The sequence below is a fragment of the Paecilomyces variotii genome (assembly GCF_004022145.1).
Source record: "Paecilomyces variotii strain CBS 101075 chromosome Unknown C8Q69scaffold_15, whole genome shotgun sequence".
NCBI classification, from domain to species: Eukaryota; Fungi; Ascomycota; class Eurotiomycetes; order Eurotiales; family Thermoascaceae; genus Paecilomyces; species Paecilomyces variotii.
Window position 1 is genome coordinate 110673 of NW_021167154.1, and position 16736 is coordinate 127408.

Consider the following 16736-nt stretch of genomic DNA (forward strand, 5'->3'; position numbering starts at 1 on the left):
TGAAGATGACTAAGCTATGCACGTAGCTCTGTGATAGGCTGCGGTCTGTTGCGGCGAACGCTCGGGGTCTCGATGATCCAAAAGGGATCAAAGACGCAATTTATCCCAATTCCACACCCTGATGCCATATACAGACAGGCTGTCTCTCTGCTGCATTCCACAGCACGTCCACTGCGGCTATTAACTATTGGCCTTTCTCTGGAAGGTGGTCCATCCTTCACACCAATTTCCACAGCTCTCACTAACCCGGTCACGTGGGATTGGAGCCCAGTTGAGCTTCATCGCCGAGCTAGTTAACTACCAAAGTTACCCTATATCAACTCACACTTCGGAAGATGCATGCGTAACTATATTGATTGTGTACTATTATTCCCCTATTGACGTGTTTAGGTGACCCGCTTTTGTCTTGTTTGTCGGTCTCAAACCTCACTTTTGTGCACCTTTTCCCCTTACAAGTTGTCCCTGTGCAAGGCCACTGTTGCTTTGGACTTACTCCTCCTGCTCCACCGTTTGAGATACCCAGCACAGATCTTTGTTTTTCTATTTCCAGAGTTCCCCAGTGCTTTTAATATTCACAGAGAATCCCTAGGTTTCTCCTGTTTTTTTATCATTCTGTGGTACCAAGCATCAGAAGGGAGGGGCCCTTGACAGGTCATGTCCTGTTGATACCATCAAGTTGTCAAACAGTTAATGGAGATTTGTCTCACTTGACTGTCTGCAATCATGGAAGAAGATGAAGACACTGTTATGTCAGACGCTGGTCTTTCAAGGCCCCAGCCGGCGGGCCAGGGAAGCCGGTCCCATTCTAGCTTGGGCAAAAGACCTGCAAGGGACATGAATGGAGATCAAACTTCGCCTCCCGCATCACCCAGGCCTGAAAAGCAGCATTCTAGCAATGTGAAGTCGGTGATTCAGACAGAAGTTGAAGTTGAGACCGATGGGTTCTCTTCAACCAAAATCCTGGCCAAGTCGGTTGAGGTTGAGGACACCAATTCTGAATACCACGAGAAAGCAGACAGCATCATGGAAGAGAATTCGGACTGGTCTGAAGAAGGTGCAGCGTCTGCGAAGGGGATTCCAACGGCATCGCTACCCACAGGTCTCTGCTACGACGTCAGAATGCGCTATCACTGCGAAGTGAGGCCAACCGCCGATGTCCATCCAGAAGACCCCCGTCGCATTTATTACATCTACAAGGAGCTGTGCCGAGCGGGCCTCGTCGATGATCCGGAGTCTCTAAGGCCTCTGGCTTCTCAGCCGCTCCAGCGTATCTCCGTTCGCGATGCCACAGTCGACGAAATCTCGCTGGTGCATGACCCTGATCATTATACTTTTGTTGAAAGCACAAAAGGTAATTCCTATCTAGCATGTGATCCGCGTTATACTGACAAGTGACAGACATGACCGATGATATGTTGATTGAATTGGAACACACTCGCGATTCAATCTATTTTAACCGTCTGACTTTCGCGTCATCTCTTCTGTCAGTCGGTGGTGCGATTGAAACCTGCATGGCTGTTGCAACCCGCAGAGTGAAAAACGCTATTGCAGTGATTCGACCGCCAGGTCACCACGCAGAGCACAACAAGACGATGGGATTCTGCCTTTTCAACAACGTGTCTGTTGCTGCAAGGGTCTGTCAGAAAGAGCTCGGGGAGAAGTGCCGCAAGATTATGATTCTTGACTGGTATGTCTAATCAAATGGCTAGCCGTGTCTCGAAATGTTGTACTGATTATTATCTAGGGATGTCCATCATGGTGCGCGCCGGACGAAACCAAATATGTGGTCCATGTAGGCTTACAATATCGCAGGAAATGGTATCCAGAAAGCATTCTACGATGACCCCAATGTCCTCTATATTTCCCTCCACGTCTACAATGATGGCAAGTTCTATCCTGGAGGGGATGAAGGTAACATCGACCATTGTGGCGAGGGCCCCGGTCTTGGACGGTAGGAATCTCTTCTCTCAAGTTTGACCAACTTTGCTGACCCTTGACCAGAAACATCAACATCCCTTGGCCATCTCAGGGTATGGGGGACGGGGACTACCTGTTTGCATTCCAGCAAGTAATTATGCCGATCGCTAGCGAGTTCAACCCAGATCTCGTGATCAGTATGTCTTTTCCCGCTTGAGAGAAGGTGCACGAGCTAATTGACCGCAGTTGCTTCTGGGTTTGACGCTGCGGCGGGTGACGAGCTTGGAGGATGTTTTGTTAGCCCTCCATGCTATGCTCATATGACACACATGCTAATGACGCTTGCAAATGGCAAACTTGCTGTCTGTTTGGAGGTCAGTGGAGTCTAATTATGCCGATTCATTCTAGAAATGTCTAACAATGTTTCCAACAGGGAGGTTACAATTTGAGAGCCATTTCAAAGTCAGCTCTAGCTGTCACAAAGACCCTTATGGGCGAGCCTCCAGAGCGTCTTTCTGCTACCGCACCTTCACGGCCAGCTGTCCATACAGTACGTCGGGTGATGATGACGCAGTCCAGATTTTGGAAGTGCATGTACCCGAAAGAGCCGCGGGAGGAGCATCTATGGACCGATAGAGTTCACGGTAAGTGGCCTCATCAATTTCCTGCTGGAACAGCGGACTAACTTCGAGTACAGATGTCATCAGAGCATACCAGTCTAAGCACTTGTATGATAACTACAAGCTAACGAGCCTTTACATCTACCGGACGGCTATCTCGAAATCCTTTGCAAACCAGGTTCTCGCAACGTAAGTTGTCATCCAGACACGGGTCCATGACCGTTAGCTAATTACTTGTAGATCAAACTATGATCAAGCTGTACCGCTGATCGTGATCTTCCATGACCCGTAAGTCGTCGCAGGTCTGATAATCAGTATACATCACTAACGACTGCATTAGGCCCGAAATCATGGGCATACCGAACCCTACCACCAACAAGCTTGAGCCTCACAACTGCTGGCTGGTGAGTGTCCACAATCTCAAAACCAAGGCTTGTGCTAACAAGTACAAGGCTGATATCGTGAAGGACTACATTGAATGGGCAGTACAGAGGAACTACGCCGTGATTGATGTCAATATTCCTAAATATGTGACTGCGGATGGCGTAAGTTGTCATTTTACGCCCTGCCCTGTTTTTGCTGCTAACTGTTTCAAAGTCTCCCGGAAAATACGAAGACGAAGATGAGAACCGCCCCACAGCTACAGAAGAACTTGCGGGTTACCTCTGGGACAACTACATTGAGTATGCACGGTAGCCAGATGATTTGCCACAAACACGAAGCTGACTTTTGACAGGCCCAACGAAGCGACCGAGATCTTCTTTCTGGGAGTTGGAGACGCTTTTTACGGTGTCGCCAATCTACTCATCAATCGTGGTATGTTCCTAATTCTGCTAAGTTATCCTCTTGACGCAGCATCTGATTCCCTCGCAGACAGCATTTATCAGCGCGTGAACAGTGTCATTTCATTCGTAGCTGAAAACCCAGTGCGGGCGATAGCCTCCCATACTCAAGTCTGGCTTTCAAAATGGTACAAAGAGGTAAGATCTGCACTTTTCTTTCTCTCCCAATGCATCATGTAACATCAACCAACACCGTATCTCTCTGCAGAACTCTCTGGTCTACGTCTCCCATGCACACGGCGTCTGGAGCAACTTCGAGAATCGACGCAAACCATCCAAGCGTTACGGACGGCTCCTCCGATCGCCAAAAGCAGGACTTAGCGAGATGCTCGAACATCACAAAAGCGACGTGTTCAACTGGATAGACTCGCGAGTTTCTCCGGAGGAAAGCGACGAGTCGGAGGAGAATGGGAAAAGCCGGTCGCCGACGAAGGAGAAATAATGGTTACCAGTCCAAAATGAACTTTCTGTTTACATCCCTTATGCATGTGAAATTCGAGTCATGAGCAATTAACTCCCATCTATTTCCAATTCTCCCGCGAAAGCACACCCGGGAGTTCCTCAGAACACTCGACTTACATCACGTATCTCGTCCCATCCCAGTCCGGTCCATCTACGCGGCATTTTGTTTGTACCAGGTTAGATAGAGTAGGTGGTCTATCTTGAGGTTTTCAAGGGCCCATGTTCAGCATGCATGATTACACGTGAGTTTATCAATATTGCGATCCAGATTTCTACAGTTCTATACTTCTGCATGCGGGTCTTTATTTTGGCCTACAAGGATGATTGCTAGTCGGCTACTGCGCAGATAATATCTCGTAGCATTGAAGTGACCCCGAAAAATAGAAATGAGACATTGAATTGAGATAGGAGTATCATGACTGTCATTTCATGAAATAAAAAATATATATAGAAAAAAAAAAAAAAAAAGAAATCCCCCCCCCCACACTAGGAAATTCATTTCCACCTACTGATCACAGTTTGCACTTCATCCCACACCTCTACCAAGGACGCTCCATACATGCGATCGACGTAGAAGAAGCCCATCAATCGCTGTCTCATCTCCTCGACATCCCTCCATCCGCTACTAATAACAACCTTGGCGAGCTCCACGATGAAGAACGGTCTCTCGATCTGATCCTTGGAGCAGTGAGCGCCAAGGAACAGCACCCATGCCAGTAAATCAGAATACGGGGCCCAAAAAGTCTGTCTGATTGACTCGTCGAGCGTTTCAAGCGCGACCTTCAATGCCTTGACGGGAACATGCAACACGGCTGCGGCGGATGTATACACGACCCATAGCACGGTATTCACGTACAAAAGGGCCGCGAGACGACAACATCCCTCGATGGTGTTATCACCCACGAACTCCTCAGTGATGGGATCAAATCGATAGCTGAGCAGACGGTACTCGATAAACAGGTTCTGCGTATCGAAGAAATCTTCGTCGTTGTCTTCCACGCCCGTGGGGAGTCGGCGGCGAACGAGCTCCGCGTACCGCGTCATTTCAGCCAGGTCATGAAAGACCTGCATCATGTTGGGGCTGAAGAGAACGCTTGGATCTGGGAGGGTGAGCAGATTGGAAGCTATACGGGCGATGTCTGCATCTGCTGCTGGGATGGCCTTGGTGGTGCGACGGATTGGCTTGACGAAGGGGAAGATGGGTTTCGTGAGACCGACAATGGAGATCTTGACGTCGGTTCTGATGATTTCTCACTTTTCAGCCTTTTTCCTGTTACAAGATGGGAGAGTATGAAGATGGGGGAGGGGGGAGAAAAGGGGTCGACTGACGTTGCAATCTGGGATACGACGGTCAATGGAAGGCTGGAGAGATCACCGCGAAGAGCGATCATCTGGCGCAGACCGTTAAGATGGATCCGGACCTGGTCAATATCGCCTGTGAGAGTCTTTGGATAGTTAGTTACTGTTAGGTTCTTGTATACCCATCATGAAGGGATTAATCTGAGGCGGGAGATATGGAAAAGATGATCACTGATGTCTCTGGCCAAGTCATAGGGGACCTTCTCCCATCATAGATCACGGTAGAAGGACAGAGCTTAGGCACAACGGTGACAAGCATGCATGCATCCTTAAGTCTTATTTGTTGGAAATCGCTCCCCGGTGACGCTATGCAACAATAAAGACAATAGATCCGCTACGTCCTTACCTCGACTGTAATTAAAATAGCCACAGCGGCTATTGTCGCATCTGCAGCCGCCTGCTCGGGATCATTGAGCTTTTCGTTAACTAATCGAATTGTCTCTGACTTGTGATAGAATGAGTCCAGTGTCGCGAGACTAAGCCGAGTCGATGGTGAGCGCAGCGCCATATCCGGGCCCAGATATTCTCCCGTCCACATCGCATATACTGTGCACGCGACGCTGATCATCGAATGCAGAAGAACTGCATTCGCCTGTGCCAAGGGGCCCCAGCCTGCCTGCAGGCGGAATCTGTTGGCACTGCGCAGCGGGTACGACATAGGAACCACTTCATTCACAACTATTCGACATCAAACCGGCCGTCAGTATGTGCTGGGCTATGCTTGGATAGTAATGCCAGTCCTCTTCAGACATGTGCTCCGTTGGATACGCAGTCCTCCACCGTGGGAGCGTATAAATGAGGCAACTTACAGTAATGAAGATGGCCTTGCATGCGTCCTCTTAGATTTGTAGCCATTGTAGCAAATGGGTCGCCAGACCCCTGGCCTACAGGACTCCAGATGGATGGATTAGGCCAACTTGAGACTCCTTTCTTAGCCGGGAGAATCTGATTTTCTCCATCTTCAGGTGCATTGTCTTGAACCCGGTATACCCAAGGTAGTGGTACAGAACGTCCACTATCTATATCACTGGGCCCGGAAGCATCACTCAAGATCTCCGGCGACTGTTCTGCAACACTGGCCTGGCGTTGCCCCTGTGATGGCCGCTGTACCAGTCGCAGTGACAGCGGATTGAATCTGGTCTTCTGATATCGTTCTAAATCCTGCAGACGCTTTTTGCGACGATGCTCGGCCATTACATGTGAGCGCACTATCCTCCGGTTCTCCTGCGTCTGCCCGCCGGCAACGGTCTGGACATCGGAGTGAACCCATTCCAGTTTGGACGGAGGGCGGGTGGCTGCGCTGCGCTTGTTGGAACGGTGATCATCTTCGGCAGGGCTTCCTGTCAAGAAGTTTAACTGTGGTGTACTGTACGATAACTTAAAATGGCTGCCGCGCCATACCAAGACGCCCTACCTCGTTCGGGGACCACACTGGCCGAGGAGCTCAACGGAGCCAAACCTGCATGATTCGCAGGATTATCGGAATTTTCCGATCGAGAATTTGGAGCCAGGACTTTGCTGGGCATTGCCAAGGCACGTAATCAGCTAACTAGCCGGTGGAATCGCGTTGTAATGGTGACCGGTGCTCCTGGATGGGGATACCAAACGATATCGCGAGATGGAGAGAGCGGAGATGGTGGATATGCCACCAAGATGACTTTTCTCTGACTGGCGGGCGGCATTTCCCATAAGAAGAAAAGCGCTTCGCCTGTTCTTCTCGCTGTTCATCGTTAGACGAGCAGGGGTCTACCTTAGGTTGTGGACTGTTTAGTGAGTTGGACGATTCACGATAGATAAACGAGCCAACCCCACGGTGAGCTAGCAGCTGCGACGAACTCGGCACTATTTAGTGGGGGAAATAATAATAGACTGGCCAACGCACTTGAAGCATATTGGAAATACTGTCTATTTGTTATGGCCCAGGCAAATGATTCCTTGCATTCAGTAATAAGTAGGTATAGATATAATGAGTACGGAGTAAGATGCTCTGGAATGCGATCTGCTGCGATCGAAGTTCAGAACAGGCAGCCGCATGACTGCAGCTATGATTCCTCAGAGATAGGTAGTCCACGCCAGAAAGAATCGAAGCTCGATGATTTGGGGGCATTGGTTACTTAGCAATACCCCAATTAAACAACGCTTACTAGTCCTGCGAGCAACATTATTTCTGTCCATGCTACCTGGTTTAGTGGATAAGTACGTATTGGCGTCCCCCGCCATCAACTAGACACAAGCCTGTCAGCACAGAAGCTTGGCCTCCGCATGGACACCATATACCATTTCAAGTAACGCCATGTGCTACGATAAGCTTACTGTCTGCAAAGAGGTTCAACAAGGACGCCAGATAGTGGGAAAGCTGTCGGGATAGTCTTTGTTCTGGACTCGTATAATCTAGAATAGTTTCCCATTGTCTCATACATAGTTCTAAGAGACCTAATCTTGCCCATGTGCGACACTGGACTTTGTAAAGTTACAAAAAGGCCCCCATGTTTTCTACATACAACAATATGAAATTCGCGGACCGTTCTCGGTTCCTCCCAATCTCGTATGACAGCGATCTTTCGTGGGTCTACTTTCAATAATGCCGTTGGTGCCAATGATGAAACTAAAGTATCAAGTCTGGGTAACGTGGAATTCGCATTTTCTTAATGTCTGCCTGGAGTTCGGCCTTCCGCAGGCGGGACAATACTTCCTTCACCTGGTGCTCTTCTTCGTTGTCGGAGTATATGAGGATGTCGTCAAGGTAAACGCTGACATAGTCGTCGAGCAGGTCAAAGAAGAGGTCGTTCACGTAGCGCTGGAAGGTAGCCGGGCCATTCGTGAGCCCAAATGGAAGGACGCAGTATGTATATAGCATTTCGACACTCATTGATGTTTTCCTAAGAGAAACAATGGTTAGGATTAGTAAATCTCGGAAAATACCAACGCATGGCTACCCACGCGACGGTGAGGCATGGCCTCTTCAGCGAGGACATCATCCCACTCCCACGTAGCAGCATTGAGACTTTTTGTCGATGGCAGTTTGAAGGTCGGATTGGTCCAGCGTAGGACGTGAGTCATGATCGTATGCGCCATGGGTCCAGCCTTGCGAGAGTCGTGGCCGATATTCCCTGGAGTTCTCGAGCTTTTGCGTCTATTTCAAAATGGCCCATGGCGAATGGAATGATATATGTGCATTCGGTCTCTTCTCCTTCCCCTTCTGGCGAGGTCTTTTAGATATGATTGTAGGTCATATATTCCTGAAACAATGCATTTGTGCCTATTATGCCTAAGGCAACTGTCCTTTAGCCACCTTGTTCGTTCGAAGAAGATATTATACATACCTGCCAGATAGCTGTGTAGTTCTTATGCGGAGCCAAATCTTAGGTCTATCCTTGAAGTAGTATTCGAAGCCTCTCTTGAACAGTGAGAAAAGATAGTATAGGCGCAGCTTTTGAGAGAGTAATAGCAGATTCGGTAAGATACTCCGGTTATAGTCCGAGTTTGGACAGAATAGTTCAAATGATTGACAAGATGGTTGAAGTTCTTCCAATTCTTGGCTATATGGCCACATGTACTAGTTGTATTTTCTGATATCTTTTTCTGTTCGATCATATGTTCGGCGTACATTTCGCTTGTGGGTATCTGCCGAGGGATAATGTTGCTGGTGAACCTCTCTTCAAAGTCTATGAAATACTCGAGATCAACGGGTATGAGACAAATCCCGGGTCATGAGCTCGATCGAAACTGGATGTGACAAGTGTTCTCCAAACTGTCGACGCTTCTGGCTTTTCACTGAGTGAGGCTTCGCATCTTTGGCAAGTTGAACCCGATGATAAATCAGGTCGGTTGCCGGCAACGTATCGAGGTTGTCACCGTGGAGGTATCGGTAGTGGTAGAGCAATTAATTGCAAAGTGCGTCTCTTTAGATCAGCACTAACATTCCAATCGACGCTCAGATTAACTGACTCTACCCAGTGGTAAGGTAACTATAGAGCTCTGGGTCAAAAGAACGGGTAATACGTCAATCTGTGGGGAAAGGTCTTGGGTGTGCCAGATTCGGGGGTACGGTATCGATATTCCGTTCCATAAGTATGTCATTGGGAAAAACAACATAGTCAGCGAATGAGGTTGCCGCAAAATTCTTTATCATACTGACAAAGGAAGGGTCTGCTGCTTTTATCTCCTCAAAGATCAACTCAATCCTCTCCCGAGGGATTGAGATTCTAAGCCGGGTCTTAACATCGTAACGCCTGATCCCTTTGACCCTGAATGTCTCAGCGAGCGTTTGGACATGGGCTTTGTTTAGAGGGCAGTTTGCTTCGATACCTAGTCCCCAAAAGGGGGATAAAGGTACAACGTCCATAATCGCTGTAAAATAAAAATATTCGCGTACTTTGGCTTCTAGAAATCTTGTCTTTTAAATCGTAGCAGTCGAGGCTGGCTCTGGCGCGTGATGCCTCTTAGACCCCGTGGTGCTCTTATTAATCTTAACTTTGTTAAGCCAAGCAGGATTGGCAAGGGGATCTGCTATATCCCCCATATTGCTGGGTCTTGTTAGCAGGGGAGATATAAATAAAGCACGGAGATACCAGGACAAGATATCACGAAGAAAAACGCCAGAGACACAAGGATAAGACATCAAGAACCTACCAGAGTTCGAGTTTTAAAGATCTGCTTGTGAAGTAAGAAAGAAGCCTTGAAGATCTGGATCTGCTTGCGTCTTGATAGAAGTTTCTTGATATAGTGGCTGGCTCTCCCTTGGATAGATACAGTTTAGCGTCTTGTCCAGGACGGGAAATTGTATTCAGATGGGTCTGAAACAGTTTCTTGTTATGTTCAGGACTCATAGGAAATCCTGGGGGTCGTCATCACTTTCCTCTTCCTCCTCGCCATAAAATATAGCAAAGTTCAAGTATTTAAATACATGTAATCCTGTTTGTTTAGGATCAATTCATAGCAGAAATTCAAGTCTAAAGACTTTGCAAATAAAAGAAACTAATTGATATGGAGCTGGCCCAGAGGGTTATCAGCAAGAAATAAAAACTAATCACTCGTGAGCCTAGGAATTGATACGGGCCATAGTTCATCAATTACAAGTTGAGCTATAGCTTCACAGTCGCCTTGGATAGTAACATCCCAATGGATCTGCATATTGGACGGAGGCGGATCATAATTGATCCAAACAACAAGGCATTCGCGGCCTCCCGCATGCATAGTATCACTCAGTGTGCAAATGAATCTCTCCAGATCTGCGCTTGCGAGAGATGTTCCCGCCACAATAAGGAAGGACGAGGTGCTATCTTCTGTGGGGGGCGGTTCCAGGTTGTTGAGTAACTTGGGGTACATTAGTAGGTTATGATGCAGACTAAAAACCATTTCGGAACCCTTGATCTCTCGAGGGATTTCTCCTATGACTTCGGCCACTATATTTTGTACCTAGGCTCTACCTTGGATAAGTCCTTCATCCTCGTATAGCGTACCCAGTTGGGCGAGAACATTGCGGCACGAGCGATTTCTAGCACCCGCACGGGTTTGCTCACTGTGAGAAGGTTCGAGAAACCATCCAATGGCTCCTTTTAGAGCCTTCCCACATCAAAAACGTCCACATACTGCTCATCGTTGAGCTTTGCGAGTAAGTTGGGACGGCGGTACTCGACATGGATCCAGTCGACGGCGAAGTTTCCGCTAACGCAGCTAAACTCACAGATTCAGAAAGTTCCAGGCGAAATGTATTTCTCCAGCTGGCGCCTTGCATTGATCAATAAGATGTACAAATGCTCCCAGACTCTTTCGACTGAGTTTAGGATTGTCGTGGTAGTTGCTTGCCACAAGGTAGTTTGTGCGATGATGCTGCGGTACTAGGACTTGAAATCCATTCTCGAAATAGATTAAACTCCGGCAAAGAGATTTGAGCGTGCCGGGTAATCACCTAGAGGCCACATAGGACAGGGGTTCGAAAGGCGTATATAACAGACCTCCTTAATGATACCGAAGAGTCGCCTGATATCTTCTCTCCATTCTGGGGCCCTAAAGACTAGGATGGAGCTCACAATTCGAAGTGGTTTTATAGAAGATGAGCATTTCAAGAGGTGAAATTCTGACAAAGATAGGTTATTTCCTCCCAAGCCACATCTGATTGTTCGATACGGCGAATTTGAATAGATTGATACTAGAAAGTGGAGGGTATCCAAACGATGCCTGCAGATATATAGTGTCGTTGACTCTGATTTCGTTTGTTGTGCGAGAAATCTCCGCTATACCCCAACGTGGATAAGTAAAATTGATTCCAAGGAGAGTCATATATTGATACGAGGCAATCGATAAAAAGAACCACAGGATCCACCCTAATAAGAATATGGCGGGCTACTCTACAGCAATAATACCGTTGTTCAACTCTGTCACTAAACTCGGAATCAATTTGTTAAGATTCAAAGATAGCTGGCGAGTGTTAAAAGAGTGATCCAGATAGTAGTCATAGACTTTAACGATATGAGTCTGACCTAGTCTCCAGACTCGTCCGATAGCTTGTTGAATGTACCTGTCTAAAGTCGGGATGTCGAACAGGTGGACATTTCGGCAGAGACTCTGCAGGTTAGAGTCAGCTGAAATTATATAGTACGAACAGATCAAAATGTGATGAGAGTAAATTTTAGTGCAAAATGACTGTATCGGCATCTCTATTTTATAGTGATCAAGTTCTGCGTGAAGACATGTGCGTCAATGCCACATATGTGCAATGCGATATAAAAGGGCCCCCCCATAAAAACTATCAATATCTTCATGTATCTTTCTATGGCCACGACCTAGAGCTTGATTATAACTGCAGACAATATAATCGGCGAATTATTCGAGATTTTAAAAACTGTTGTCCGGGTCTGACCGTTAAGAAGACTTCTAATCTTTAGACCCGGAAAGACTAACTAAAAGTTCTCTTTGGTCGAGTGGTATGCAGTTCCGATATGATCCAATATCAAATTTGAATCCCAACCTCATGTTCGATGATAGTTGAAGATCGTTGTCTCGAGAGAAGTTTCGAAGAGTCAACTTGCAGATTTAAGACTGGAGACTTATTTCACCAAAGAGACCTCAAATGTGGGCGGGGAATACATACATAGGGCCCCATTCACCTTATATCAATGGTTGTGCAGTGAATCTTGCGAGTGGTACCTTTGGCCGATGCCAAACGTCCTTGAATAATCAAACTGAATCTGTCCACAGTGAAGATGTTTAGTGATAGGAATAGACTTTTGTTGCTGCCTGGCGAGATAATCACAGTCAGTCAATGAAGTTAATACGCCAATAAGTTTAGCGATGTTGAAGGATATGGTTCGAACGCTATTTACGGGTATTTCCTACAAGTGATAATCATAAGCATATGTCAAATCTCGACGTAGATAAGAAAAGCAATCAATCACTAGCTTATTCACGTGGGAAACGCTCGTTCAGACAGCGGAAGCAGTACTTATCTCTGTCCTCGCCGGCCCTAGACGTAGTAGTTAGGCAATGAATTTCAATGGAACCCATTTCTCAACAATCCAGAGAATATTTTCCCGAAGATATGGTCCCAAACGCAGCGTCCAAGTTCGTCCCTAACAAATATTTCCCATTACAACTCGACACCTAAAATCCCGGATGATGACGAAACAAGCAGAGTCATTAGCAGAATACATGAGATCACAGCATGCACTTCATACTCTATCTTCTATCAACGTCGCACTTAGCTCTGGACAAATTTCGGCTACTTATTATCTGCGGAGGACGCTAGAATAATCGATCTTGGAAGGTATCTTTTCCATCTGCTAATTCCAGCAACTGCATTTCCTATGCCTATTAACGATTAACCATAGATCATCTACCGCGCTCGAGACCATGACAACGAATACGACTACATACGAGATGGACCCTAGAGACGAGAGGACTCCAAATCGACATAAACAAGCACAAATTACAAGATGCAACCTCGCGTCTTCTAGCGCTGCAGCTGATAGCGATGGATTCACCGAGCAATATTACTTCCTTTATGGAACTCTAATGGATACATCTACGCTCAGGGATGTTCTTCAACTTTCCAGTTGGCCAGAGCTCCGTCCAGCAAAAATTGTGGGCTATCACTGTAAGCTCTGGGGGCAATTTCCAGCACTGTTGGAATCGGGAGATGAAGTGCATGGGATGGCATATTGGGTCCAGTCGATGACAGAGCTTGAACGTTTGATTGGATACGAGGGAGATTTATACGCTCGGAAGAGATGTATGATTCATTTCAATAATGGCCAATCACAGGTCCTAGGTAGCACGTTCGTCTGGTGCGGTGATGAAGCGTTGCTGAAGGAAGGAGATTTTGACTTGAAAGATTACCAGATGATGAGGTTTGAGATGACCGCACAACGATAGCGAATCTGATCGGACGTGTGGTGTCGAGTATTTTGTGACATAAATCAAGAATTTACCTCGCTATATTGTCTCAATGCAAGTGTACTGTACCTATGGATTTCCCGAGTCTAGATACTCGAGTAAAATGGACGCGGATCATGCGGAACAGGAAGATCAGACTACCTAGGGATGCTCCGAGGTCAGATAGACGCCCTGAAGAAAAGAAGTCGATTAGATTATTTTTCTGAATTATCAAGTATGCCATGCTGTAATCAAGGAATGCAAATCAGGACCCAGGCTTCATCCGGAAATGTTTTGAGGACCGGTAAAAGATTGAGCCCGGCGCATTGGCTTTACATTTGAACAGAACATTTCCCCCACCACCCCGCTCTCAACTCTTCTACAAACACTGGATATAATAATTGCACAATGTCCACCACATCTCACGAACGCGAACACAAGTTCGAACAATCCGTCAAACGGAACCCACATCCTGACTTCAAGGGAGTTGAAGCCTCGCGGCCTGACTGGCGAGAAAGAATCACCGAAGATGGGAGCAAGCAACCACTGTACACGAAAACCCGCGATCCGAATTGGAAGTTAGGTCAGGGTGGTAATGATAATGGCGAGTCCCTGGCCAAGGAACATGTCTCGATCGACCCGTACGAGGACGGGAGACCGGCAGTTTTCAATTATAAGTTGATGATTTCGGCGATCGTTCCTAGACCGATTGGGTTTTTGAGTACGGTTGGGAAGGACGGTATGTATATGTATATATTCCCATGATATTGATAAAAATGGAATACCATATTCATGATTACCCCTTGATATAATAGGAGTACCCAATCTAGCACCATTCAGCTTTTTCCAAATGGTGAATTTCGACCCGCCGATCTTCGTCGTTGGTTTCCTGGCAAGTCCCAAAGAACCAAAAGATACATTGGCCAATATAATCGAGACAAAAGAGTGTATGTCCAACTCATATCCTCTCGAATAAACTTCATTGACCATCTGCTGTATAGGCACTGTAAATGTCATATCAGAACATTTCGTCGAAGCCGCGAACGCCTGCTCGATCAACAGTCCCTATGGCGTCTCCGAATGGTCTCTCGTCGGCCTGCACCCGGCTCCGACCAAGGTGGTCAAACCAGCTCGTGTAAAAGAAGCCGTGTTCTCTGCAGAGTGCACGTTGGTTGAAGTGAAAGAGTGGCAAAGTAAGGCGAAGCCGGGCACGGTTAGCGGTGCGATGGCGATCTTGGAGGGTGTCAATTTCTGGGTTAGGGAGGATGCGATCAACGAGGAGAGGAATGGGATTGATCCGAATGTACGTCGTTTATTGTCTTGGTTCTTGTTGGATGCCAGTTAGCTGTGGTGGGTTGGATGATGCTAATTTATACCTCTCTAGGTCCTTCGACCAGTTTCCCGCCTTGGTGGGATCAGTTACGGTCGTGTCACGGATGCATTTGAACTTCTTCGGCCGGACTTTGCTAAGGAATCGCAGAAGCCGGAGGTCCAGGAGTTGATGAAAGGGAACTAGCCACGACTTCTATGTGACGGTGCTTTGGCTTCGCGGTAAGAGATATGAGCAGCAGCTTAGCAAGACTGGAGCGATAAGTGAGTATCAGATCGAAGACGCATCACGTCCCATCAAGTTGTATTGAAAGGACTTACAACCGTACATATATCACCGAGTATCAAAGCAGCAATTGAGAAACGGTTTTTCATTGTCGCAAATCTAGATATAACCTACATAGACAGATAGAAAGTACTTATACGGTATTTCGCTCCTTTTAAACGCCTGCGTCGGATAAGTTACGACGCCCTTCAAACTTGGATGCATCGGACAGACCACGCTCTCGCCTCCTGGGCAGTAGGATGCCTCATGGTGAAAAGCTTACCAAGATATGAGACCCACGCCATGATGGCCCGATTGAAATCACCCTATTATCTTCCTTGGAAACGCTTCTTCTCACTGTAACACTCACTGGGCACCCTGGCCGCCATTCTCCCCGCTTCCAGTGTAATCCTCCATGCCAGTATCCTGTCCATCGCTCGGTCCATCACCTCCAGCGAGGACCTTGGTCCGGGGGATTTCAAGACCCTCCGGAAGAGGAGTTCCCGGAGTCACAGCAACGACGTTGTCGTTCTCGTCCACGAACTCAAAGTTGTACCGGGAAAGGAGGTGAGGTATGGCGGAAAGCTGGGGACCATAACGAGCGGTATTATCGTACAGCTCGAATAGAGGAACCGCAAGAAGCTTCATGTTCTTGGGCACGGAGAGTACCTCTGGAAGAACATACAGCGTCAGTCTCATCCGCATAAAACAATCTCAAGCATAGCCTAGAGGGACTCACTCTTCTTCGGTAGTTGGATAAAGTAAAGCTTCTTGCACTCCTTCGGTCTTGTCACATGGCCGGGTAAGAAAGGATACATGAAAGTCTCAAAATTTGGCCGCCACCACTGTGCCAGTGTGTCCCCAATCTCCCACTCTTCGTTGACGCCTTCTCCGGAGAACTGCGAGCCAACAGGAGCTAGGCGCTCGTTTAGTCGTGACTTGAAGCCTTCAACTTCATCATCGTCGTGGTGAAGGTAGTCTCCGGGCCTTGAAATCGTCGTTAGCAGTCCATCTTCCAGGTATGGCCCGCGTGTGCAGGACAATGGGCGTGCTCGAGAGTCCACCCGGTAGGTAACATACAGCTTGAAGAACGCATTCGCAATCTGCAGCATTAAGACGTGGGGGTGGTTATGTTCGTGACACACAAGGACACCCTCACACGTCCTCCGCATTCCATATTTGTCATAATGTTCCTCTAGACGCTTTAGACGCGCAAGAACTGACGGATCTTCCTCTGGCTGTGTCTCCTTCGTTCCGAACGTGTAGTTCGACAGGGGGTATAGACGGATCGTTTCCGGCTGCTTCGCACAGAAGCTCTTGGGGATGATAGGGCTACAGCGATTATGAAAATAATGTCAACTTTCATGGTCTCTCTATACACTTGGTAGAGGGGGAACGCAGCGCAGCCGTTCATAGGCAGCTGGTGGGCAGTGCGGAGAACGTACGGTCGTGAGCTCTGCAGCGCAGTGGCAGTGATCGTCGACATCTTGAACGAAAATCTGTTAGGTCTCTAAAAGACGGCCTGGTTTCAATTCCACAACAGATATGGGCCTCTTAAGATGGCGGTTG

At 47.4% G+C, this 16736-nt stretch overlaps 5 protein-coding genes across 5 annotated transcripts; 3 read left to right on the forward strand and 2 right to left on the reverse strand.

Annotated features, from left to right (window-relative positions):
• Positions 1-723: 723 nt before the first annotated feature.
• On the forward strand, positions 724-4079 carry C8Q69DRAFT_515210 (histone deacetylase; the record flags this gene model as incomplete). The annotated part of the gene is made up of 15 exons (XM_028633361.1): positions 724-1351; positions 1399-1687; positions 1745-1758; positions 1813-1951; positions 2002-2114; positions 2164-2291; positions 2351-2561; positions 2615-2726; positions 2778-2825; positions 2878-2941; positions 2990-3082; positions 3135-3220; positions 3274-3353; positions 3411-3517; positions 3588-4079. 15 exons carry the CDS (start codon positions 724-726, stop codon positions 3819-3821), a joined length of 2346 nt encoding a protein of 781 aa, XP_028481544.1. The 3' UTR covers positions 3822-4079.
• A 257-nt stretch (positions 4080-4336) lies between these two features.
• C8Q69DRAFT_408640 (fungal-specific transcription factor domain-containing protein) lies at positions 4337-6517 on the reverse strand (the record flags this gene model as incomplete). Its single annotated transcript, XM_028628208.1, has 4 exons — positions 4337-5081; positions 5171-5286; positions 5547-5878; positions 6010-6517. Coding segments are annotated over 4 exons (1701 nt in total), but the record flags the coding sequence as incomplete, so codon positions are not given.
• A 6477-nt stretch (positions 6518-12994) lies between these two features.
• On the forward strand, positions 12995-13716 carry C8Q69DRAFT_480577 (hypothetical protein). The gene has a single exon (XM_028631534.1). It carries the CDS (start codon positions 13052-13054, stop codon positions 13571-13573), a length of 522 nt encoding a protein of 173 aa, XP_028481546.1. The 5' UTR covers positions 12995-13051; the 3' UTR covers positions 13574-13716.
• A 48-nt stretch (positions 13717-13764) lies between these two features.
• C8Q69DRAFT_480578 (hypothetical protein) lies at positions 13765-15258 on the forward strand. Its single transcript, XM_028631535.1, has 4 exons — positions 13765-14312; positions 14389-14520; positions 14575-14876; positions 14958-15258. The coding sequence occupies exons 1-4, from the start codon at positions 13982-13984 to the stop codon at positions 15087-15089; spliced, it is 897 nt and encodes a 298-aa protein (XP_028481547.1). The 5' UTR covers positions 13765-13981; the 3' UTR covers positions 15090-15258.
• A 275-nt stretch (positions 15259-15533) lies between these two features.
• C8Q69DRAFT_408426 (cleavage and polyadenylation specific factor 5) lies at positions 15534-16653 on the reverse strand (the record flags this gene model as incomplete). The annotated part of the gene is made up of 4 exons (XM_028628193.1): positions 15534-15838; positions 15907-16154; positions 16248-16499; positions 16613-16653. 4 exons carry the CDS (start codon positions 16651-16653, stop codon positions 15534-15536), a joined length of 846 nt encoding a protein of 281 aa, XP_028481548.1.
• Between the last annotated feature and the right edge of the window lie 83 nt (positions 16654-16736).